Source organism: Saccopteryx leptura, chromosome 5 (assembly GCF_036850995.1).
Source record: "Saccopteryx leptura isolate mSacLep1 chromosome 5, mSacLep1_pri_phased_curated, whole genome shotgun sequence".
In the NCBI taxonomy this organism is placed as follows: domain Eukaryota; kingdom Metazoa; phylum Chordata; class Mammalia; order Chiroptera; family Emballonuridae; genus Saccopteryx; species Saccopteryx leptura.
Window position 1 is genome coordinate 163,445,585 of NC_089507.1, and position 26,384 is coordinate 163,471,968.

Genomic DNA, 26,384 nt, shown 5'->3' on the forward strand with positions numbered 1-26,384 from the left:
CTGAGTCCATACTAGAGGCTGGAAATGTCCTGGAAGAACATTTCCCAGGTAGGAACCTGGCTTCCCCGCCGAGAGGGCACCGGGCTACCAGACTGTGTGAAACCCACAAGGCCACCCCTGAGTAGCAACAAGTATCAGGAACTTAAGTGCTCCAGTCACAGCTCCCTTCATTGGGGAGGCCCCTCAGCACTTCCCACTCGCCACTTGAGAGCGGGACACCAGAACAAGTGGTTCTGTCTATACACACTTTACGGAGCTGGAGAATTCTGGGCCAGGAAGAAATGAACCACAATATATTCTAGGTTGTCATTTACAGACTCTGAGACAGTTGGGGCCCTTGTTAAAATTCAGAGTCCCAAGTTTCAACCCTAGTAAGTCTGGAGTGGGGCCTAAGAGTTAACATTTAACACAGTCTGACCAGGCAGGGGCTCAGTGCCTAGAGCGTGGGCCTGGGATGCTGAGGACACAGGTTCAAAACTCCAAGGTCGCTGGCTTGAGCGTGGGATCATAGACATGACTCTTTGGTTGCTGGTTTGAGCCCCAGGTCACCGGCTTGAACAAGGGGTCATTAGCTTGGCTACAGCCCCCACACCCACCTCGTCAAGGCACATATGAGAAAGCAATCAATGAACAACTAAGGTGCTGCAACAAAGAATTGATGCTTCTCATCTCTCTCCCTTCCTGTCTGTCCCTCTCTCTAAAAAGAAAAAAAAAGAAATGCCTGATTGTGTTAAATGTTTCTGTTTTGGTCTGGTGTTTTGAGAGAGAGAGAGGAACAGACAGACAGGACAGGAGAGAGATGAGCAGCATCAACGTGTAGTTGTGGCACCTTAGTAGTCTCATATGTGCCTTGATGGGGGAGGGGGTCAGCTGCAGCCATGGGGTCATGTCTATAATCCCACGCTCAACCTGGTGGCCTTGGGGCTTTGAATCTCTGGGTCCTAGTGTCTGTCCCAGGCTGACGCTCTCTGCACTGTGCTGCCACCTGGTCAGGCCACAATCAGGTATTTCTGATGCCATGCTTGTTTGTGTCTGCCCTAGACAGTCAATATTTACCTCCCAAGTCTAAAGCAAACTTTCATTAAGTTCCTTTTAATATAGGACCAATCCAGAGAGAAATAATCGGGTGGGTTTACAAAAAGACAACATTAACAGTAGTATTTTTCACTTTCTTTTTCCCACTGTTCAACTTCCGATCCAGCCTGAGTTAGCACAACTTACCACATCTCTTTCTCCTTACATTGAGGAACACAGGTTGGTCAAACCAATCCGTTATATTATGCCAAGCTTGTGCGGACAACTGTAATTTCTTTAACAGGGTCAAAAGGGAAGAAGTTCTCTGAATGACTCACCCTATGGGGCACCACGCCTCCTGTGCCCTCCTCTTAGATTTCATTTGGGAGAATGCGGAGCCACATGAACACACCGGGGCAATTTTTCTCCTGCCACATCTAAGGCTTGCACCTTGAAACAAACCATGACATGGACAAGGAGCTTTCTTGTACTTCTCTCTCTTGCGACTGCAAACGTAGTACTGAATTATAAAACAAGTAAAGGACCAAACCGTAAGTTTCACTTACTTCTCTCTTATACCAAAACCATCTTCACCCAAACAGCGAGTGCTCAACTCTAAATGTGATCATTCATGAATAAGTGTTTCTATACTTTTAGATGAATAACCAGGGTAAAGCCTTTTCCATTACTTGCCCTTTAAAATGAAATGATTTTAGGGAGAGTCTTGGAGTATCTTTCCTGAGACTCGGAGATAAATGATTTTGATTGTTTTTACAATGAAATGTTTCTTTCTCTGTTGTTTTTTAAATTGGAAAAGCAACACACAAGTCACTGTAAAATAATTCAAGCAATATTAATATATATATGTATATATATATTAGGAGGCAGTTTATCACCACCAAGCTAGACTAACCAGGGTTGTGGTCCTAAGCCTGGTTCTACTGTTTTTCAGCTGATAGCCTGGCAACAACTGTACGCTGATTTTTTCTTCTTCTGTGAAATGGGGGCAATGAAAGCACTTTCCTGAGAGGGCTGTTGTGAGGACTGAGTGAGACAAGCCATGTCCTTCACCACAATTCCTAGTGGTGGGAGCCACTAAGAAAGGCTAGCTCACATTATTCTTAGTGTGAAGAATCCCTCCTCCCTCTCCACTTCCAGAAGCAAGTGCTGTTAACAGTCATTTTCGATTTAATATCATAGTAAACAAACTCTCCTGTGACTTGCCTGTTTCTATTTACAATACATCACAGACATCTTTTTAAGTAGTAAATGCACACTTAACTTCCTTTTTTTCCCCAACAACTGCATGGCATTTCATACTATGACTCAGCCATAATTCATTTTACAGTCCCCTTAAGTTTCCACCCCCTTTTCTTGGTAATAGAAACAATGCTGCAGTGATCACCCTTGTACAAAATATCCTTTGTGGACACATTAGAGTGTAAGAGCACCTCTGCAGGATAAGATCCTAGAAATGAACTTGCTGGGTCAAAGGGCATGTACATTTAAATTGTTATAGAGGTTGCTAAGTTAGGTCCTTCCAACACATTGAACCTGTACATGGTCACCAACAGTGGCTACTTACATTGGAGTGCTCCTTCATCCTCTCTCCCAAGGTAGATGCAATCAGTTGTTGTTGTTTTTTTAAGTGAGAGGAGGGGAGACAGAGAGACTCCTGAATGCACCTGCACTGGAATACATGGGGCAAACCCCCTACGAGGCTGCTGCTGCAATGGTCTGCCCATCTGCTCTCCCCCTTGCTCATTGCTTGGCAACCAAGCTATTTTTAGTGCCTGAGGCTGAGGCTCCATGGGAGCCATCCTCAGTGCCAAGGGCCAACTTGCTTGAACCAATCTAGCATGGCTGTGGGAGAGAGAGAGAGAGAGAACTAGAGAGAGAGATAGAAGGGGGAGGGGAAGAGGTAGAGAAGCAGATGATTGCTTTCCTGTGTGCTCTGACCAGGAATCAAACCTGGGACATCCACATGCCAGGCCAGTGTTCTACCACTGAGCCAACTGACCAGGGCCACAATCAGTTTTTTTTAAATTTGTGTCAATCTGATGAGTAAAAAATAATATCACAATTTTCAGTTGCTTATCCACTTGTACAGTTGAGCATCTATTTTTATGTTATTGACCATGAAAGCTCTAGCTTTCCCATATAAAGGAAATTTAAGAATGGCTATTTGTGCCTGATCAGACGATGGTGCAGTGGATAGAACATCGGACTGGGATGTGGAAGACTCAGGTTCGAGACCTGAGTAAAACCTCATAGTAAACAAACTCTCAGTTTGAGCGCAGGCTCATCTCGTTTGAGCAAAAAGCTCACCAGCTTGGACACAAGGTTGCCAGTTTGAGCGCGGGCTCATCTGGTTTGAGCAAAAAGCTCACGAGCTTGGACCCAAGGTCGCTGGCTTGAGCAAGGGGTTACTCAGTCTGCTGAAGGCCCACAGTCAAGGCACATATGAGAAAGCAATCAAGGAACAACTAAGGTGTCGCAACGAAAAACTGATGATTGATGCTTCTCATCTCTCTCCGTTCCTGCCTGCCTGTCCCTATCTGTCCCTCTCTCTGACTCTCTCTCTGTCTCTGTAAAAAAAAAAAAAAAAAAGAATGGCTATTTGGTTGGAAAGAGAGGCAAAGCCTTGTCTTGAAGCTGAGCTTACATAAGACTGAGATGAGTGGATGGAGGTTGATGGCATTTTCAAGGGATCAGAATGTCTTCTCCACTAAAGCCATCCTTTGGCTCCAGCACTATTTAATTGTCTTCTGAATTTCTTCTTCTAGAAATTACTTATTTATATCATTTCCCATTTATTTGATTGTGTATCTTTTTCTTATTGATTTGCTGTTGATTTATAGATATATAAAAAGTGTTTTGCTTTTGTTTATATTTTATGTGGTATTTTCTTCTAGGCTACCAATCACTTGTCTTAAAAATTTGCCATAGAGAAATTTAAAGTTGAAGGGTGGTCAGTTGCCGGGGTCCAGCCCCAGGGGGGATCCAGGGGTCCCACAGGAGGAGACGGCGTCGGCGAAAATCGAGTGAGAGAGCCGAATTCTTTTCTTTCTCTTTATTCTCTGGTTAGCATTTACTGCCAGGAATCTCTCTCAAATGCTAGTACAGCTCCTTTTTTATACACACACACACCAAGTTACAATTACATGGTATTAATCATTGCTTCTGTTTCACTATGTTACATGTTTCCAGATAACAGTTAATTTATATCTATAAACTACAAATCAGGTGGCAAATCATTCAAAGTACAATTAAAAAATAACTTGAATAGCGATAACATCGGTAAAAGCTTTTAAAGGATTAGTACTAACTAATAACTCAACTTAACTGTTGTTGTGAGTCAAGGGGCAGAGAGAGATTAACAGACAAAATCATTAAAGACTAGCAAAGGACCACCGCTTGCTCAGGCAAATGGCCTTGAGTTTATGCAGTGTCCTAACTTTTCTCACAAGATAACAAAAGGCTTGCCCATTAAGAAATTGACATAACATTAAGAGTAACTTTTACTTAAAGATATATAGAGTGCACTCGCAAGATAGCTTAGTAGCAACATAATTTCAGAAGACATTAATTGCTATTGCTTCTATGGATGCCCCCCCATACCTCTCATTATCTGAAGAAAGAAATTTGGGGAGTATACAAACCTCATGAGAGTGTCTCACTGAGAAAGCCCAGCAACTGCCTTCAGTCATAATACAATTCTCTTAGCAAAACATTCTTTTCTTGCTGACTGCATTCCCATCCCAAGCCATGCAACGGGCCATTCCATTACACTTTACCTAAGATTCTAATGTCTAGTTAAACTTTATTTATTTACTATATTCACACACTAGTAAATTCTAACTATATTCTTCTTAGAGTGTTCCACTATTTGCAGATCAAATAAGCAAGAAGAAAGGAAAGTTTCTCTACTCTATCACATGAAAAGGCTAGGGAGGAAAAATGATGAATTAAGTGAAGGCCGAAAGGTGCTTTGCGCACAGCCACTCACTGCCTTCTACCCATTCACAAGTCACAATCTATTCTTTCTAACATGATTAAGAAGAAATTCTCCTACAAACTTAACCCTTTACGAGGGATATCATAGCCAGCCTTTTATGTTTATGAGCCCAGTTCAAGGGGCTTACAGGCTTTTCTGTGAAACTTACACCTTCTGTCTCATTTCCAAAGAAATTACTACGAATCTACAGGGAAAGCACGGTACTATTATTCCTGTGCCATAAATAATAGCACACACCCAGAAAAGGGGGGAATATAAGGCCAGATTAATTAAAAAAGTCAAAGGGGGAAGTATCATTGTGCCTTTCCTTTGCGGTGACTTTGTCAACCAGCAGCCGTTGGTCTTCTCTGCTGTGACTTTGTCAATCAGCAGTTTTTGATCTTCTTCTGCTGTGACCTTGTCAGCCAGCAGTTGTGGGTCTTCTCCTGCTGTGATCTTGTCAGCCAGCAGTTGTGGGTCTTCTCCTGCTGTGACCTTGTCAGCCAGCAGTCGTTGGTCGGCTCCCGACAGTCAGTTTTTTTTCAATCTTTTCTTTATGGCGCCTATTCTGTATGTATTATTTGGAAGACCTTTTCCTAGCGAGTGATATAAAAACATTTCCTTAGCCCTGGCCGGTTGGCTCAGCGGTAGAGCGTCGGCCTAGCGTGCGGAGGACCCGGGTTCGATTCCCGGCCAGGGCACACAGGAGAAGTGCCCATTTGCTTCTCCACCCCTCCGCTGTGCCTTCCTCTCTGTCTCTCTCTTCCCCTCCCGCAGCCAAGGCTCCATTGGAGCAAAGATGGCCCAGGCGCTGGGGATGGCTCTGTGGCCTCTGCCTCAGGCACTAGAGTGGCTCTGGTTGCAACATGGCGACGCCCAGGATGGGCAGAGCATCGCCCCCTGGTGGGCAGAGCGTCGCCCCCATGGTGGGCATGCCGGGTGGATCCCGGTCGAGCGCATGCGGGAGTCTGTCTGACTGTCTCTCCCTGTTTCCAGCTTCAGAAAAATGCAAAAAAAAAAAAAATTAAAAAAAAAAACATTTCCTTATATCCCTCTAAATTCCTCTATAACTTTATTTCTTACATCAGATTTTCTTTTTTAAAATTTATTTTATTAACCTGACCAGGCGGTGGCACAGTGGATAGAGCGTCAGACTGGGATGTGGAAGGACCCAGGTTCGAGACCCCGAGGTTACCAGCTTGAGCGCAGGCTCATCTGGCTTGAGCAAAAAAGCTCACCAGCTTGGACCCAAGGTCGCTGGCTCCAGCAAGGAGTTACGCAGTCTGCTGAAGGCCCCGGTCAAGGCACATATGAGAAAGCAATCAATGAACAATTAAGGTGTCACAACGAAAAACTAATGATTGATGCTTCTCATCTCTCTCCATTCCTGTCTGTCTTTCCCTATCTCTGATTCTCTCTCTGTCCCTGTTTAAAAAAAAAAAATTTTTATTAAAAAACAATTTTTTTTAGGTGAAAGGAGGGGAGATAGTGAGGCAGACTCCCACATGTATCTTAACCAGGATCCACCCAGCAACCCAGTCTTCAGTTGATGCCCAAGTATCAACCTATTTTTAGAACCTGGGGCTGACGCATTCAGATCAACCAAGCTATCCTCAGTGCCTGGGGCCACACTCTACCCAGTTGAGCCATTGGCTGCAGGAGGGGAGGAGGGAGAGAAGGGGGAGAGAAAGAGGAGGAAAAGCAGATGGTCACTTGTGTGCCCTGATAGGGAATCAAACCCGGGACATCCATATGCCAGGCCAGTGCTTTATCCACTGAGACACTGGCCAGAAACCATTAGATTTACTAATGAGGTTTATTTTCTTTTTCTCTTTCTTTCTTTCTTTCTTTCTTTCTTTCTTTCTTTCTTTCTTTCTTTCTCTCTTTCACTCACTCTCTCTCTCTCCTTCCTTCCTTCCTTCCTTCCTTCCTTCCTTCCTTCCTTCCTTCCTTCCTTCCTTCCTTCCTTCCTTCCTTTCTTTTGAGGGGGGGCAAACAGGGACAGACAGACAGGAAGGGAGAAAGATGAGAAACATCAACTCGTAGTTGTGGCACCTTAGTGGTTCATTGATGGCTTTCTCATATGTGCCTTAACCGGGGATCCAGTCAGGCCAGTGACCCTGTGCTCAAGCCAGTGACCATGGGCCCATGTCTGTGATCCCAAGGTCAAGCCAGCGACTTCGGATTTTAAACCCGGGTCCTCTGCATCCCAGGCCAATGCTCTATCCACTGCACTACCACTTGGTCAGGCAGGGTTATTTTCCCTGTTGGCATTTTTAAATAATAAAATACAAACATACAAGTTATTAAAAACTATTGGAATCAAGTCAAAAAGACTCAGGATGCCTCCTATGGCCAAAAATTTGGACAATAAGAATAATAACCTCAGTGGATTGAAACTCATTAAAGACATTTAAATCTATAAGTTCATAATGATTCTTAAACAAAAAATAACAATAAACATAAAGTATCTGTTAGAAGTAAACTGTTAGAAGATGTTAGGAAACTAATCCATTATTTTCAAAACTGGCCAGTAAAGGGGAAAAAGCCAAGCATATGTCCTGCTTTTTTTAGGCAAACTGTTCCCCACTGTAACCAAAGAGTTAAGAAGGGCAAGTTTCTCTTCAGATAATAAATGAAGGAAGAATACTATAATGAGTAGTACATCACCATTTTGCAACCTCTAATGAAATAATGCATTCAGGTGATTATTGCCAAAGGCCACTAACAAAAAGAGAGATAGTCAGACATTATGTGCTTCCTCATGGGAGTACACAATATACCCTGTGATGCATTCTCACTAAATAAACTAACCTGAACTTCCTCAAGCCTCTGGGCAAGCAACAGAGGAATATGGTAAAGGATATCATGGGAATGTGACCAACAAAATCCAGACCACGGAAAACACTGCAGAACAAATGACTTGCTATCTTCAACAAATAAAATGCCAGGGGGAAATAAAAGAGATGGAAAGGTTTATAGCTTTAAAAAGACATCAGAAACATATCAGCTAATTACAACAGGCCATTCTGAACTCTAAAAAAAAAAAGAAGAATCAGAAAATTGCGGAAATTTGAGCACTTACTAGATAATTGATGACTTTTAAAAAATACTGTTGCCTGAACAGGCAGGGGATAGAGCATTGGCCTGGGACACAGAGGACCCAGGTTCGAAACCCCAAGGTCTCCGGCTTGAGCACAGGGTCACTGGCTTGAGAGTGGGATCATAGACATGACCCCATGGTTGCTGGCCTGAAACCCAAGGTCACTGGCTTGAGCCTAAAGTCTCTGGCTTGAGCAAGGGGTCACTTGCTCTGCTGTAGCCCCCCAGTCAAGGCACACATGAGAAAGGAATCAATGAACAACTAAGGTGCCACAACAAAGAATTGATGCTTCTCATCTCTCCCTTTCTGTCTGTCTGTCCCCATCTGTCCCTCTCTCTGGCTCAGTCACACACAAAATATATATATAGTTAATTCTTAGTCGTGATAGTGGTAATTGTTATGTTTACAAAGAGTCTTTCTCTTTTAGAGATATAAACTACCAATGCCCTCCAGCCAAAGATCACCAGGAATGCACATGTAGTTGAACCAAGTTAGGTTTGGGAGAAAATATATAAATCATGAGATGTCACACAGGTGTTATGATGAGATCTGTGTTAGGAGATCTGGCAGAAGATTCAAAGGCTCCGCTCTGTATTGGATCCTATTAGGAAGTGGAAATGATGATATGATTGTATATCTTTTTTTTTTTTTTTTTTGTATTTTTCTGAAGCTGGAAACGGGGAGAGACAGTCAGACAGACTCCCGCATGCGCCCGACCGGGATCCACCCGGCATGCCCACCAGGGGCGACGCTCTGCCCACCAGGGGGCGATGCTCTGCCCCTCCGGGGCGTCACTCTGTTGCGACCAGAGCCACTCCAGCACCTGGGGCAGAGGCCAAGGAGCCATCCCCAGCGCCCGGGCCATCCCCGCTCCAATGGAGCCTTGGCTGTGGGAGGGGAAGAGAGAGACAGAGAGGAAGAAGGGGGGGTGGAGAAGCAAATGGGCACTTCTACTGTGTGCCCTGGCCGGGAATCGAACCTGGGTCCCCCGCACGCCAGGCTGACGCTCTACCGCTGAGCCAACCGGCCAGGGCTCATCCAGCAGTATTTTAACTGGCGATCATTTAAAGCTCGGGCAACAATAAAGTTGACCACCTGAATGACCAGCAACATCACCTCACCAAGCTGCTCGCCATGCATCTAAGCACAAAGCGCCTCCTGATGTAGGATGCAGTGAAAACTTAGGATGGGTCTCTTTTTATGTTCAAGAAGAAGCACTATGAATCCTGTTTTTCCCCACCATGCACGGAGCACCATCAGTACACACCGAAATAAGTTTATCCATCAGTAGATTTTTTTCTTTAGCGAACTCAGTGAAAGACTTGAATAAATCCTCCCCTCTTGTTGTCTCTTTCATAGGCAAAACAGCAAGACTTTCCTCACATAGTGTGTCACTGACAGTATACCTTGCAATCACACTGAACTGGGATAAATGGCTTACGTCTGTTGACTCATCCAAAGCGAGAGAAAAGAATGGTGCTGCATTTATGTCCTTCACTTGTGTTGCCTCAATTTGATTTGCCATCATGATGGTACGATAGTCAACAGTTCTTGCTGACAGAGGCATGTCTTTTATTCATTTGATTATCTTGTCTTTATCCGAAAAGTCCTCAAAAAGTTCATTGGCAACATCAAGCATAAATGTTTTGGCATACTCCCCATCTGTGAATGGCTTTTTTGTTTCTCACAATTGCTAAAGCACCAGCAAAGCTGGCCAAATTCCAGTCACCTTGTTGGGTCCAAACATGGAGTTGCTGCTGACTAGCTTGCACTCTGCACAGTAGCTCTTGACATGCTTTCTTCCTGCTGTCCCCCGCTAGATATTTCGATGCAAATGTAGTATGGCGTGTGTTGAAGCGCCGCTTTATATTTGACCGTTTCATTGATGCAATTTTATCATTGCATATTAGACATACTGCAGAACCTACTCTCTCCACATAGGTGAATTCCTCTGTCCATTCCTGCTGAAAAGTACGATACTCCTCATCTTTTTTTCTTTTAGCCATCTTCTTCATCAAAAGGGTTTCTGCAATTAGCTAGCTGACTACTTGATTAAAAGGAGTGAAGTTTACTTCCTGACCTCACAACAACCTGTGTACATTACACATTATCAAATAAAAATTTGGTGTTGTCCTGGAGGACAGCTGTGATTGGCTCCAGCCACCCGCAACCTATGAACATGAGCGGTAGGAAATGAATGGATTGTAATGAGAATGTTTTATATTTTTAACATTATTATTATTTTTATTAAAGATTTGTCTGCAAGCCAGATGCAGCCATCAAAAGAGCCACATCTGGCTCGTGAGCCATAGGTTCCCGACCCCTGGATTAGGGGGATGTTTGGCCATTTTTGTGCATTGGACAGTGTTCGTGTCTTTATCTATGTCCAGACAGGGTTATGAAGTCATCTTGTTTGGTCCTGATCCCACATGGTCACAGAGTGGTCTTGTCTGGTGTTGGTGTTCTAGCTGTGACAGCTCAGTTCTTAGCCAGGCCAGTTTCCACCTGTCAGGGGCAGCTTTTCTCTTTCTCAATACTGAAATTTATGGAAGAAATAACATGCGGTCAGAGGTTTGCTTTAAAATAATGGAAAGGGGTGGTGGGCAGATGAATCAGGATGGACCATGAGTTGATCATTGTTGAAGTTGGGTGAAAGGCCCATGGGAAATCATTATACTCTTTTCTCTACTATTATCTTGAGAGTTCTTATTTTCCAAAATAAAACATTTAAAATAAATAATGGACAAAACAAGACATAACGTTTGGTCATAGAACCTGGAACTTTAGTATTCTAAGTCAGCATAGTCAGTCTTTGTGGAGTTTTTTTGTTGTTTTGTTTTGTTTTTAATGTGCCTTGACTACGGGCCTTCAGCAGACCGAGTAACCCCTTGCTTGAGCCAGCGACATTGGGCTCAAGCTGGTGAGCTTTTGCTCAAACCAGATGAGCCCTCACTCAAGCTGGCGACCTTGGGGTCTCAAACCTGGGTCTTCCACATCCCAGTCCGATGCTCTATCCACTGCGCCACCGCCTGGTCAGCACATAGTCAGTCTTTAGAGAGTGTCTGCTTCATGCTCTCACTGGCCCAAAAGATAGCAAGCACAAAAGAGCTTGCTTGTCAGGGCCACCATCTCTTGTGTGGAGGGGCCTCTGTGAGGCTTCCTCACACACTGGTCAGCCTGGCTGGGGAGGCAAAAAACACCCCCTTTGGAAAGTTCACCAAGAACACTGTCTCCACTACCTTGACTCACAAAATGTGGCAAGAAGACCACTCAGTTATTACCAAGGAATGTTGACAAAAACTTTCTCTTGTGTTACTTTGTTTTCCAGAATCCACTTCTCCAAGTTTGGACACAAAGACAAATGTAGTCATGAAGGGACAAAATGTATCACTAATGTGTTCAACCCAGAACAAATCACTACAAATCATCTATTCTTTGTTTCGGAGTCTGAATCTCATAGGAACCCAGAAGAGCAAAGGTGAACCTGTGATTTTTAACCTAAGCATCTCAGAAGTACATGATTTGGGGCCCTACAAATGCAAAGCCCAATTTTCCAATGACAGTAAATACAGTCATATGTTCAACTTCACATTTGTTGGTAAGTAAAGCACTTGTTCCTTAGGGTCCTATGATTTGTGACTCTTTGTATTTTATTTCTCCTTCCTTCCTTCCTTCCTCTTTCTCTCTCTCCCTCCCTCCTTTCCTTCTTTCCTTCCTCCCTCCCTTCCTTCCTTCCTTCCTTCCTTCCTTCCTTCCTTCCTTCCTTCCTTCCTTCCTTCCTTCTTTCTTCCTTCCTTTCTTTCTCCTTTTGAGAAGAGAGATAGAGAAGCATCAACTTGTTCCACTTTGCTGTGCACCCACTGATGTTCCTCATATGTGCCCTGCTACCCTGACCGGGGCTTGAACCAGCAACCTCAGGTCCAGTCAGCACCTTTGGGATCAAGCTGGCAACCCCAGGATTGAGTTGGCAACCTCAGCTCTGTGGGACAACACTCTATCCACTGTGCTACTGGCCAAGGTCTGTAGGACCCTTTTCCATTCTACCATGGGCTCGCTGTTCCCCTTTAAGTACTCACTGTAGAGCCTGGAAAGTACATCACTGAGATCTTTATTAATTTTATTTCACTTTCTCTTCCAAAGGCATTTGGCTATTTTAGATAATAATAGGCTGACTGCCTAAGACAAAACATCTCAGAACAACCATTTGGAAAATTGTTGAAACCTTTCCTAGATGCTTTACTCGAGGATTCCCGATACGTAGGCAAAAATGACTTTTTCTCTGAAGAGTCAAGTAAGGAGTCTTAAAATCAGTGTTGGACCTTGTGAACAGTGTCTTCAAAGCTTGAGGCTTTGCCCACCCCTCCCCTTTGTAGTGAACATCTGCCAGATGTCCCATTAGCCAGGCTTCTTCCTGCCCAACCGCATCTCATTACTGCTATATTTTCCCTCCCGGCTTCCCACCCTAAGCCTCTCACAACCCAGCCCTGATGGGCTCTCTACGAAGGTGACCTTGGTAATGAACTCCTGATAGAGATAGATACTTTCCTGAAGAATGCTCATGTGACTACAGTTGCCAATTTCTGTGCCAGGCTTAGCAGATATCTTGGGCTCTAGATTAGAAACAACCATCTTCGAACAACTTTGAACACAAACTGCATAGAAGCCATACTTATAAAAGAAATGTTAAGAAGCAGGAAACCCTTGAAAACATGGTCCTCAGATGCCATGGGTAATGTGAAAGCAGAACCCTAGCTAATAATATTCTCTGGTAGTCAGACTCCTGTGGGAGCCAGCAGCCTGGCAAAGGTGTCCCCCACTATCAGAAAGTAGTGTTTCCATGAAGCCTTTTGTTAAGCCAAAATGGCATAAAGCAAAAAAGCAATTACCATTAATTTATTATGGAAAAATTTTGAGTGTTCCCAGACTCCCTAAGTAACCTACCAAATCATACCAAACACTCTTAATTATGTCCAGTTTTATCCTAAGTATAATACCACCCTTACAAACTCCCTTAGGCTTTCTGACAGAACACATCCTGCTCACAATGCACAGAATAAATCAAGATGAAGCGCAGACACTCACAGATACAGCTCGCAGCCCCGGCGGCTTGAGGCTGAGTGTACTTCCTGGGGAAGGAACTTGGCAAGGCCACTCTCAACGCTTGCGGTTCTCGGAGCCTCTTACAGCTCGCTGCAAAATAAATGCTGCACGCTATTTTTCTTTCGCCTTTTTTTTTTTTTTTTTTTTTGTAAAAGCAAATATGATAGAAAACGGGAACTAAAGTAGGCCTTTCATAAAGCAAAGTGGCATAATGTGAACTTTTGAAAAGTAGGGGGAGACCTGTATTGCAGAAAGAGTAGTGAAATGGATGTCGGGGGACCTGTGTACTTCCTATGCAACTTTGGATATTCCATTTGGATATACCGAAGATCAGTGTTTTTCAACCGCTGTTCCACAGGCTGGTCCACCAGAAATTTCTAGACTGTGTGTGAAAGAGTTAACCACCCTGATGTTGTATGAAGACTATAGACCCAATGATCCTAGTCAAATTCACTTATGCTCAGGTTGATTTCTGCCTTAGTGTCCCCGAAATAGTTCTTCTGTTTTCACTGGTCCTCAAGTGTAAAGAGCTTGAAAACCACTGCATGTCTTCAGTCCTCAGTTATGGAAATATGAGTTGAGAAGCGAGGCAGCATGACCCAAACATTGTTTGGTTTTAACTCTGGAAGGGAATCTCAGTCCACAGTGGGCAGAATGGGGTGAGGAGGGGAGGCACTTATTTGGGAGGGAGAGCATTTGATTGCTCGTCAAATCACAGAATTTTTTTATTTTTGTGAGAGAGACAGAGAAAGGGACAGAGGGGGACAGACAGACAGGAAGGGAGAGATAAGAAGCATCAATTCTTCGTTGCAGCTCTTTGTTGCAGCACCTTAGTTGTTCACTGATTGCTTTCTCATATGTGCCTTGACCGGGGGCTACAGCAGACTGAGTGACCCCTTGCTCAAGCCGGTGACCTTCGGCTTATGCCAGCGACCTTGGGCTTCAAGTCAATGACCTTTGGGCTCAAGCCAGCAACCATGGGGCATGTCTATGATCCCATGCTCAAGCCAGCGACCTGCGCTCAAGCTGGTGAGCCCATGCTCAAGCCGGATGAGCCCACGCTCAAGCCAGTGACCTCAGGGTCTGGAACCTGGTTCCTCAGCATCCCAGTCCGACCCTCTGTCCACTGCGCCACTGCCTGGTCAGGCAAATCACAGAGGTTTGACGTGAGAAAACATGGAAGGATCCACCACTAGTGTGAGTTTCCACCCTTTGAATAATAGGAGCCTACACTTCTATAATAAATACACTTAGTTCTAGCTGATTTATAAATTTGATGGCTGATGCCTTAAATCAACTGGTTAAAAAACCTCGTCTTCATTTCCTGACTTTGTCCCACAGATATGTATAAAATTTTCCACCATTCTACCTTCCAAGTAAATGCACAAGTTTCTTGCCATTTATTATAATAATTTTACTGTTCTATAGAACTGTTTTATAGTAAAACTATATTGTCTTCACTTAGGTCAGATTAATAGGTATCTACTAAGTGCCTATCCTGTGTAATTGTCCTGTGTGCTGCTGGAGTTTTAATGATGTCTAAGAGACGTCATCTTGTCCTCAGCCCCGTCAGGGATATGAGTCCTGAACATTAATGCATTACTCATTGATTCACTCATCAAATATTTATTGATATCCCAGGTGTGCCAACCTCTGGATATTCATTTGTTTCTGCCCTGATGGAGCTTACAGTCTAGTGGGGGACACACAAAACCAAAGTACTCAAATAAATTTATAATCACAAACTGTTTTGTTATAAAGAGAATGAACCCAGCACCTTGAGGGAGAGAAGCAGGAGGGATCTACAGAGGGTCGTTAAGGAGGGTCTCTCAAAGGAGATGATATTTAAATAGAGCCCTGAAACATGAGAATTAATTAGCTAAGTGAAGAGGCAGGGAAGAGAGGCACTAGTTAAGAGACAATGGCCTGTGCAGGGGCTCTAACTTGGGAAAGAATTTGGCTGTTTGGGAAGGCCAGTATGCCTGGAGGTCAGATGAGGGGAGTGTGGTTCCAGGTTAGACTAGAGAGGGAGGGGGGCCAAGTTAGGCAAGGCCAATGACCCATTCATCATCTCGGAAGCTAATCAAATCTAGGTGGATCAGGGTCAGAGTGGATCATATTTGGGAGTGGGCAGAAAGCTCTTGCAGTCACCCGGGAGACAAACAGTGGGGATGGACAGAGGTGGATGGACTCAAAACATATTTTGGAAGAAGGAAAAACAGGACTTTCTAGATGATTAGATTTGGAATGACAGATAGTGAAGGTGAGGAATAAATCAGAAATGACTTCCAGATAGCTAATGCGATCAGCTGATGAGGATGGGCAAAAATGAAATAATGGGGCTATGGAACATTGTTAGATGGTTGGAAGATTTTATACATATCTGTGGGACCAATTCATCTTGCATTGGTTATGCAAGATGAATAAGTTAGAGAGATCTTGTTGTACAACATTTTGCATACAGTTAACAATACTGTGCACTTAAAGTTTTGTTAAGAAGGTAGATCTCGCCCTGGTCAGTTGGCTCAGTGGTAGAGCATCAGCCCAGCGTGTGGAAGTCCCGATTCGATTCCCGGCCAGGGCACACAGGAGAAGCGCCCATCTGCTTCTCCACCCTTCCCCTTCTCTTTCCTCTCTATTTCTCTCTTCCTCTCCCACAGCCAAAGCTCCATTGGAGCAAATTTGGCCTGGGCACTGAAGACGGCTCCATGGCCTCCGCCTCAGGCATTAGAATGGCTCTGGCTGCAATGGAGCAACGCCCCAGAAGGGCAGAGCATCGACCCCAGAGCATCAACCCCTGGTGGGCATGCCGGGTGGATCCCTGTCAGGCACATGTGGGAGTCTGTCTGTCTCCCCACTTCTCACTTCAGAAATATAAAAATAAAAAAAAAAGAGTAGATCTCATGTGAACTGTTCTTACCACAATAAAAAGAATGAATGCATGAATACATTTTTTTAAAGAATAGAATTTTAATATGTTTATCTACCTACTGGTTGATTCATTAACTAGTCAGATTAACTAGAATTCAGTTTTGGTTTGTTTTTTGTTGTTGTTTTTTACAGAGACAGAGAGAGGGATAGACAAGGACAGAGAGATGAGGAGCATCAATCATTAGTTTTTCGTTGCGCATTGCGACACCTTAGTTGTTCATTGATTGCCTTCTCATATGTGCCTTGACTGCAGGCCTTCAGCAAACCGAGTAACCCCTTGCTTGAGCCAGCGACCTTGGGTCCAAGCTGGTGAGCTTTGCTCAAACCAGATGAGCCCGCGCTCAAGCTGGTGACCTCGGTCCTGGGTCCTCAGCATCCCAGTCTGATGCTCTATCCACTGCACAACCACCTGTCAGGCAGTTTTGTTTTTTTTAATTGAATTTATTTGGGTGACATTGGTTAATAAAGTGATGTAGATTTCAGGTGTACAATTCTCTAACACATCATCTGTATATTGTATTTTGTGTGTACCGCCCCAAGTCAAGTCTCCCTATATCACCATTTACTCCCATTTACCTTCTTATACCTCCCTCCACCCCCCTTTCCGATGAGATTGGGCGCGTTCAGGGTGGTATGGCTGTAGACCACCCCCCTTTCCCTTTGGTAATCACCATACTGTTGCCTATGACTTTTTGTTTGTTTATTTTTTATTTTTTTATTAATCCCTTCATCTTTTTAACCCAGCCTCCTAACCCCCATCCCTCTAACAGCTGGCAGTCTGTTCTCTGTATCAGTGAGACTCTTTCTATTTTGTTTGTTTATTGTATTTATTAGATTCCATATATAAGTGAAATCATATGGTACTTGTCTTTCTCTGACTGACTTATTTCACTTAGCATAATGCTCTTCAGGTCCATCCATGCTATTGCAAAGGGTAAGGTTGCCTTCTTTTTTACAGCCAAGTAGTATTCCACTGTGTAAACGTACCACAGCCTTTTTATCCACTCATCTACTGATGGGCACTTGGGCTGCTTCTAAATCTTGGCAATTGTAAATAATGCCACAATGAACATAGGGGTGTATTATTCTTTTAAATTAGTGTTTTGGTTTCATTGGCTAAATTCCTAGAAGTGGAATCGCTGGGTCATAAGGTAGTTCCATTTGTACCTTTTTGGAATAATGCCATACTGCTTCCCACAGTGCATTTCAGTTTCTAACAGGTTATGTTTGAAGTGACCATGAGTCACTTTATGAAACAAAATCATGAAAGAAAAGGAAGAAAAAATAATACAAGGATGAGACCAAAAGCTAGAGGAGAAGGAGGAGGGAACACTCTGTCTGGAGGATTTAGGAAAGGTCTTACAAGGAAGGTGGCAACTGAATGACCCTTAAAGGACTTCTTGAAAAATTTAAATATAATTGTTTTATTGAAGAGTAGCAACTCTCTTAGCCTGATCACTGGGATGCTGTAAAGCCCTTTACTAGTCCTGCTACAAACTCTCAGGAAAGTTTTCATCTTTCCGATCATTTTAGATATCAGCCCTTGCTCCATTTTGAATCATTCCATCTCAGAGAGGAGTCCATGCTCTCAGATGTCTCATAAATGTTTCAACTCCCCCTTCCTGAAAATTATAGGAGGTAGATTTTAGTTTCAAAGGACGAGCATCATATTGGTGCTATTCCCAAACAAAGCAGCTGCTCTCTGAGGCTACCAACACTGGGTGCCACTCTGTCACAGATGCTGCCATAGGGATTCCTCTTCAGAGAAGGAGTGAGGCAAGGAGACTCTGCATTATTTTCTTTGATTTTAATTATACTTTGGTCCTGTGCCAAATTGATATTGTAAAAAGAAAACAATCTACTTAGAAATTGGTTTTGGGCCTGACCAGGCGGTGACGCATTGGATAGAACGTCGGACTGGGATGCCGAGGACCCAGGTTCAAGACTCCAAGGTTGTCAGCTTGAGCGCAGGCTCATCTGGTTTGAGCAAAAGCTCACCAGCTTGGACCCAAGGTTGCTGGCTCGAGCAAGGAGTTACTCGGTCTGCTGAAGGCCCACAGTCAAGGCACATATGAGAGAGCAATCAATGAACAACTAAGGTGTCACAATGTGCAACGAAAAACTAATAATTGATGCTTCTCATCTCTCTGTTTCTGTCTGTCTGTCCCTGTCTATCCCTCTCTCTGACTCTCTTTCTGTCTCTGTAAAAAAAGAAAGAAAGAAAGAAAGAAAGAAAGAAAGAAAGAAAGAAAGAAAGAAAGAAAGAAAGAAAGAAAGAAAGAAATAAATTGGTTTTGGCTCTGACATTTACTAGCTTGTGACCTTTGGGTAAGTTTCTTAACTTCTCTGAATCACAGTTGGCTCATCTGGAGAAGGGTTATGATACTACCCACGCTGTAGTACCGTACGTAGTAAAGTGAAATGAGATCATGTGAGTAGTGAACCTGGCACATGATGAATACTCAACAATGATCCTTCCTTTCCTATAATACTGTTTTATGAATGAATTATAAACCATACAGCTGGTTTCTCCCATGAAGTAGGATACAACCTGCCAGACCCACATACCTTTCTATTGAGAAGTTCTCTTGAATCTATTTATCAGAGTCACTTCCTGTTTTATAGGAAGCTGAATCCTATAAAAATGAAAATATGGTGTTTTTAGATTTGATTTTAAAAAAGAAAACCCTGCTGTAACCTTATATGGACTAGGAATAAAAGTACCTCTCAACTTCATACTTGCAATTGGGTCTTTCACAAAATCATAGTCATCAACAATAAAGAGATTATGAATTGCGATGAAAGAATACTGATGAAAGGCAAGTTTGTACTCAGATTCCTCAAAGCAGAGACACCCCCACTCTCCGTTTTCTCCGCACCCAGCTCATGTCACACTGCATGGGGTTGGCCCACACAAGCATCAGCTTTTCCCACTGGGCTACCAGCTTCCTGACTTCTCAAGGGTGTCATTCATCTTTGGGTCCACATCAGGAAATAGGATAGGGGTTCGATCCATGTTTGTGGACTGAGTGGGTGAACCTAATCTGCCTATCCCTGTAACATGCACTCTCATTTTTCCAGACCCAGTGACCACTCCGGTGCTCAACATCACTGTCCAAACAAACCGTTATGTAACATTACACTGCATCTCGTTCAACGGCACTCTGCCCATCAATTACACTTTCTTTAAACATGACATTGCTGTGTCACCAGTTATTCCTAAGTATGTAAGGGAGCCTGCTGAATTTAATTTAACCAAGAACAACACTGGTGAAGGGGAAGAGTATAGGTGCAGAGCTAGAAACAGACTGCCCGGCCATGAAAAATACAGTCATCCTGTCACCATGCCCTCAACAGGTAAGAGCTACCTGAGTTCTTTCAACAGGGTCTGGATTTGCTTCCAGAAGTTTCTTCTGCCTGTCCACTTGCTGCTTTGGCCACCTGTTTCCAAGTGCCATTCCTTTGGCAGGGTCTACAGAAACTGATGGGACTGCTTTCTGCCATTAAAACAAAACAACATAGAAAAGCCCAGGCACTGTCACAGGAGGGACCTTGTAACGAGACTTCCTGCTTTGACCTTCCACTGCCCAGGGTCTACGCAGTCACATTAGGATTCACATCTCTCTTGGAGGTGCCAGGTTTCTTTTTGTCTGTTTTCTCGTTGACTTCTAATGCTTACTTGGCTGTTTATTGCCCCACTGCTAACATGTGGCGAGTCTAGACTTCTAGTATCACCCTAGGCTTGGGGCAAGAGGGGCCCTGTCCCTTCCCTGTGTTGTGGAGGGCAATGCTCTGGTGCTTCTTGGCCATGCACATTCCCACAGGCTGAGGGGTCCAGGGAAACATGGGAATATGCCCACCTGGACCCTATATCCCCACTTTTCTACACTGCACTCTGAGGACCTGGACCCAAATTCCCTAACCAATCAGATCAGAACCCACCCAACAGGGTCCACACAGCCTCTTTCGCAGCTTATCCTCCCAAGGGTGGACCCCAGTGAGGATGTGAGCATTCCTGGACCCACGCTAAGGGAGCTGCTTGGGGCGGGGGTGAATGGCATTTAGACATGCAGGCTGGAGGTCTACGTGCACGCAAGGTCCCTTCGGGTGCAAGTCAGAGCCTGGCTGGGAAGGGGGCTGGGCCAGAGCTGGGCTAGCTGTCCTCCATGCTGCCGCGTTCCAGGGAAGACTCTGTGGTGCCTGAGAAGTCTAGATTCACACCTGGATTTCCAGCTCCTTCTGAAGGGATATTGGTTGAGGTAGGAAAGGCTAGAACAAAACCTAGGTCAGCAAAGTAATGGGCACACTTGGGCATTGAACGCTTCACCTGGCTTCATCTTCAGAAGAACAGAGCCCACATCCTGGTGTTAAGTCCTAGTAAGGTGATGCAGTCCATGAGAGTCAGGCCCCAGAATCAGGCTAATGCCCACAAATCACAGCTCTTCCACTTACTAGCTATGTGACCTTAAGAAAGTCACTTAGGCCCTGGCCGGTTGGCTCAGCGGTAGAGCTTCGGCCTGGCGTGCGGGGGACCCGGGTTTGATTCCCGGCCAGGGCACATAGGAGAAGCGCCCATTTGCTTCTCCACCCCCACCCCCTCCTTCCTCTCTGTCTCTCTCTTCCCCTCCCGCAGCCAAGGCTCCATTGGAGCAAAGATGGCCCGGGCGCTGGGGATGGCTCCTTGGCCTCTGCCCCAGGCGCTGGAGTGGCTCTGGTCTCAGCAGAGCGACACCCCGGAGGGGCAGAGCATCGCCCCTGGTGGGCAGAGCGTCGCCCCTGGTGGGCGTGCTGGGTGGGTCCCGGTCGGGCGCATGCGGGAGTCTGTCTGACTGTCTCTCCCCGTTTCCAGCTTCAGGAAAAAAAAAAAAAAAGAAAAAAGAAAGTCACTTAACCTCGCTGAGCCTTACTCTACTCACTTGTAAAATAGGCGTGATAATAATTAAGATAAATAAGGCAATGCATGTAAAGTGCTCAACACAGTGTCTGGCGTGTAGTGAATAATAAATGGTAGCTGTTTGGGTGACCTAAATCATGCCAACATGACTAAGGGCTTTGCCCAATAAATGGGCAGGCCATTCTGAGGCTTATGACCCTAACAACGTGGCCACTAACTGGTCTGTTAAATGCTGTGCCGCTTTTCTCTTCCTTGTACGACCCCTGTGGGAGATGCACTGGTCGTGCCTTTAAGAACTTCACCCACAAGAGAACTCTGGAGAGTCGCAGCTGTCCACAGCAGCATGGGGACCAGGGCGCACAGCACACGGGTTAACTTGTGAGACAGCCCTGATTGGCCTGTCCAGACACTTCACAGTTCGATGTCCTCGGGGAAGAAAGCTGTGCGGTGACCAGTGAATGCTGCCTCCTTCCAGGTGGAGGCAGCTGTCCGTTCTGCCCGCAGCTTCTGCTCGGGGTTTCATTGCTGGTGCTAATCGTCATGGTCCTGATTCTGGCATGCTGGATCCTACCAAAGTACAGAGCAAGTAAGTGCTTCAGATGCCTTTCCATGGTTTTCCATGGGTTATGGATACAGACTGCAGAGGAGCAGGGGAGGAGGAAGGGAAAGGGGAATCAAAAATGGGTGTGAAGAAATGAAGAGAAGGAACAGCTGCAAAAGGGGAAGACAAACGGTATAGACTTGCTGCCGTTTCTCCGGTAAGAGCCTTTCTTATTTAGACTGCTTGTGGACACACAAGGCTGAGACCTCACACTTGGTCTCATATCCTGCTGCTGCCATCACTGCCTTGAAATTCAACTCTTAAAAATTACTCTTTAAATTGTGTTAAATATGTATACCTATTAAACAATGAAACAGACCGCCTGAACCACTGTGAAGTATACAGGTCAATGGCACCATCCAGACACAGCCCTTTCCTTGTCTTGTGAAACTGAAACTGTCCCCATCAAACACTAACTTGCCAGTCACTCCCCTCCACCCAGCCCGGGCCACCACTATCCTACTTCCTGTCTCTGTGATTTTGACCATGCTAGGGATGACCTCATTTAAATGGAACCATACAAAATTTCTTTTTGTAACTGGCTTGTGTCACTTAGCATAATGACCTCAAGGCTCATCAATGTTGTGCACATGTCAGAATTTCCTTTGCTTTTAAATATGAAGAATATTTCATTATATATACATATATAGATACACACACAGATAGATGCACATACATACATATATAAACACTTTGTTTATCCATTCATCCATCAACGGACTCTTGGGTTATTTCACCTCTGGGCTATTGTGAATAGTGTGCTATGAACATGGGTATACAGATAGTAATATATATTTTTTTTTTACAGAGAGAGAGTCAGAGAGAGGGATAGATAGGGACAGACAGACAGGAATAAAGAGAGATGAGAAGCATCAATCATCAGTTTTTTGTTCCGACACCTTAGTTGTTTATTGATTGCTTTCTCATATGTGCCTTGACCGTGGGGCTACAGCAGACCGAGTAACCCCTTGCTCAAGCCAGGGACCTTGGGTCCAAGTTGGTGAGCTTTTGCTCAAACCAGATGAGCCCATGCTCAAGCTGGCGACCTCAGGGTCTCGAACCTGGGTCCTCCGCATCCCAGTCTGACGCTCTATCCACTGCGCCACTGCCTGGTCAGGCAGTAATAATTTTTTTCAAATGTTTATTTTATTGATTTTAGAGAGAGGGAGAACTCGAGAGAGAGACAGGAACATCAATCCATTCCTGTGTATACCCTGACTGGGGACTGAACCAGCAACCTCTGTGCTGCAGGATGATGCTCTAACCAAATGAGCTATCCAGCCAGGGCAGTTAATAATTGTTTAACAAGAGGCCCCACATCTTTACTTTGCCCTGAGCCCTGCAAATGATGATGTCGTGGGCCCTGACATGCCAGCTCCTCAAAGGCAAGAGCCTTGCTCTGTCTTTCTTGAGCATCTTGCTGGGTCTGCCACTCGGAGGACACTGGTACATGAAGACAAAAATGGGCATCCTTGCTCTCTGCCTTGCTTTAAGCGCTGTATCAAGCCCTGGTTGCTGCTTTTCCCTATTCACGTCTTATGACCACCTCTAGTTGAGATTTCAAAATGGCCTTTTCATTTGGCACAGAAGGACAGAGGAGTCAGACATCTGCACAAGACGGCTGCGTCTCAGCACGGACACCCGCCAGTGAACCTGCCTGAGCCTCAGCATTCTGACCTGTAGAATGAATGGGCTCTGGGAGAAACTGGCACAACTGGGGAGATAACTGAGTGATAAGTGTCAGGCGCCTGTGCCTCCTCCCTCCATTCTCTGGAGAGTTACAATTCAGAGAGGTCAGGGACTCAGTTGACATGAAACTTGAAAATAGATGTCAAAAAGTAGGCATCTCATACATTTTTTAAAGCTTGTCTCCCCCCTTTTCTACAAAAAGCTCAAGGTTTTGCAAAAGTGGGATTAATATTCTTGAGTACTGGCCACAGCAAGAGAACTCAGCTGGGTAGTTTACTATCTCTTGCAACTATTACAAAGCTTTTAACAGATGGTTCTGTTCAACAAAGGAAAGAAAATGTGTTTCTGGCCATCTCAAGTGTAACCTGTTAGGCAAAAGATGTCACTTGCAGAGCCAGGAAAATAAATCAGGAGGGCTCCTGGCTTGGAGAAACAGGTGCTATGGATGCCTTGCTCAGTTCATGGCTTTCCTTTAAGAGACAAAAGTTTTAGACGATTGGAATAGGTCATTCTTTGTTTCAGAACTTTGGGGAATTCTGCTTCTTGTCAGAGGAGATGAGAAAAATGTGACTGAATTGATTTCATTTAATTAATTAATTCTGCACCAATTTATGTAGGAAGAGCTATGAGAGATAAGGCACCCAGAGACTATGGAAATACACCCACGGAAGTTCAAGTGTATACAAGTATCTATAAAAATCAAGCAGGTAAGAGAACTTTGTTGGGTTTTTTATTGGTTTGGTTGGTTGGTTTTAGGTGTTCATCTTATTTTTTAAGGTTGTACAGATACGTGGGTACAATGTTTCCATCTCACCCCTGATTCCTAGTCCCACTTTCCAGGGACAACTAGTATTTAAAATCCTTCCACAGATAGTCTATGTGTATGGTAATGTCTAAACAAATCGTAGCAATGGCAGCATGTCATATAAGCTATTCTGCATCTTGATTTTTCTTTTACACTTAACACATCTCAGAAAAAATTTTTGTACCAGTTTGGAATGATGCCCACTGTGCAACAAAGCCCTTTATGATCACCTCTCAAAGTAGGCATCATATGCTACTTTATGGTAAACAGACCCACGACCTTGGCCAATAAGAACAATCCCAGCCATCGTTGACTGAGGGCCAGCCATGTTCCAGGCACAGTACTAAGTAATTTACCTGCTCTGTCCTACAGAAACAGCACTAACGCCCCATTTATGTTGTTCCCACTTTACAGATGAGGAGTCTGTGCCAGGCTTGGAACCAAGACAGGGTGTTTCCACACCACAACATGGTAAGGACTCTCTGCAAAGTCCAGGGGCCACACACCATCGCGAGGGCAGCTAGCTAAGCCATGGCCCTCAAGTGATCAGAGATTTGGTTTACAGGCCCAATAACTCTGTTCCTTGTCTTTTGTCTAGAAACTGAATACTCTGAGGAGATACATTATGCCACACCTGTGTTCCAGAAGGTGACACCAGGAGGTCATGGTGAGCCACAGTTTGGGATAAGAGATGCCACTGTATGAGACAGTGTTCCCTGTGAAGCCAGCATACTCCAGGGCTTTAGAAGCCCAAGAATGGGGTGGATGGAGGTGACATGCATACCCAAGAGACCAAGAGTAACTAATACCATGGCTCCTGTCACTTATCAGGAGAGGGATGGGTAGGGAGGAGGGAAGGATGTGACAGAGTACTGTATAAAACATCCAGAGAGAATGCAGAGGCACTTCCAAACCATTTTCAAGAATAAATTACTTGAAAAAAAAGGTGAAAGGATTAAGAAGTTACAAAATAGTCACAGGGATGTAAAGTACAGCCTAGGGAATATAGTCAGTAATTTTGTAATAACTGTGGATGGTGCCAGGTGGGTACTGGAGATATCGGAGGCAGTGCTACGTGAAACATACGATCATCTCATCACTATCTGCAATATTGAATACAAACTATAATTGAAAAAAATTTTTTTAAGAATTACTTGATATCGTCCTGGAAAAAACAGTTAATACTTGGTTCTGTCAGTTCACCAGCTACTAAAATATAATTATTTTAGAGACTCTGTGGATATATATCCTAAATTTACTAAATTATTTCCTCTTTTATATTTCAGAAGCCCGTAATGATGATAAAAGTGGATATGTCTATTCTGAACTCACCTTCTGAAATTTAAAGATACAGAGACTACAACGCAGTGTAAGATAATTTTTATAAAGTTGATCTGCATGAAGAAAAAGCAAACCTGATTGACACTTTTTTTATTTATTCATTTTAGAAAGGAGAGAAAGAGGGAGAGAGAGGAGAGAGACAGAGAGAGAAGGGGAGGAGGAGCAGAAAGCATCAACTCCCATATGTGCCTTGACCAGGCAAGGCCAGGGTTTCGAACTGGCGACCTCAGCATTTCCAGGTGACACTTTATCCACTGCGCCACCACAGGTCAGCTGATTGACACTTTAAAAGGTCTCTCCTAGTTACCTAAAGTTAATTGCTATTTTTCTTGATTAAATACCATTCCTACGGCACATTCAGGTACTTCCAATCCTGTAATCAGACAACAGTTTTGTCAGGTGAGATCCTGACTGGTAACAGTTTTTAAATGCTTTTGCTATTTTTAGGCATGGGCCATTCTTCCCATTTCCACATCATTTAAAAAGGAATAATTGTTAGACTTCTGTGCCTTCCCTAAGTGCATCCTGAAAGCACTGTAATAGCCATCTTTCTGGTTTCCCCGTCCCCATGCCCACTGAAGGTTCGGAAGCAACAATCGTTACCTAAATTCTAAAACAAACAGTGGTGACCTTAAAAATGTGTCTGAAAAAACAAACAAACACAACATTTCCTGCAGCCACTGTAAGAGACAGAGATGATTATCCAATTGGTACACATTTATTACTTATTGCCCTTTAAATCTGCTTTCAGATTTTGGGGAGGCTACAAAAATATTTATGTTCATTTTTATGGACTTTCTCAGTCCTCAAGATTTAGCTATTGTCAAAAACATACCTATATGTGCTGCCTTTCCCATCAGGGTTCTGTGGAGAGCATAGCCCAGAGTTGAGTTAAGAGAGAATGGAGAA

The 26,384-nt window shown here is 44.2% G+C and overlaps 1 protein-coding gene across 3 annotated transcripts; it reads left to right on the forward strand.

Annotated features, from left to right (window-relative positions):
* Positions 1-1,404: 1,404 nt before the first annotated feature.
* MILR1 (mast cell immunoglobulin like receptor 1) lies at positions 1,405-25,691 on the forward strand. 3 transcript variants are annotated; one of them, XM_066386417.1, is made up of 9 exons: positions 1,405-1,565; positions 11,443-11,712; positions 19,227-19,502; positions 21,515-21,625; positions 23,947-24,036; positions 24,549-24,605; positions 24,733-24,801; positions 25,421-25,503; positions 25,583-25,685. In XM_066386417.1, exons 1-8 carry the CDS (start codon positions 1,478-1,480, stop codon positions 25,471-25,473), a joined length of 1,014 nt encoding a protein of 337 aa, XP_066242514.1. In that variant the 5' UTR covers positions 1,405-1,477; the 3' UTR covers positions 25,474-25,503; positions 25,583-25,685. The 3 variants fall into 3 exon arrangements, with proteins under 3 accessions (XP_066242514.1, XP_066242513.1, XP_066242515.1); XM_066386416.1 differs by having other exon boundaries at positions 25,421-25,691; XM_066386418.1 differs by having other exon boundaries at positions 25,424-25,691.
* Positions 25,692-26,384: the final 693 nt, after the last annotated feature.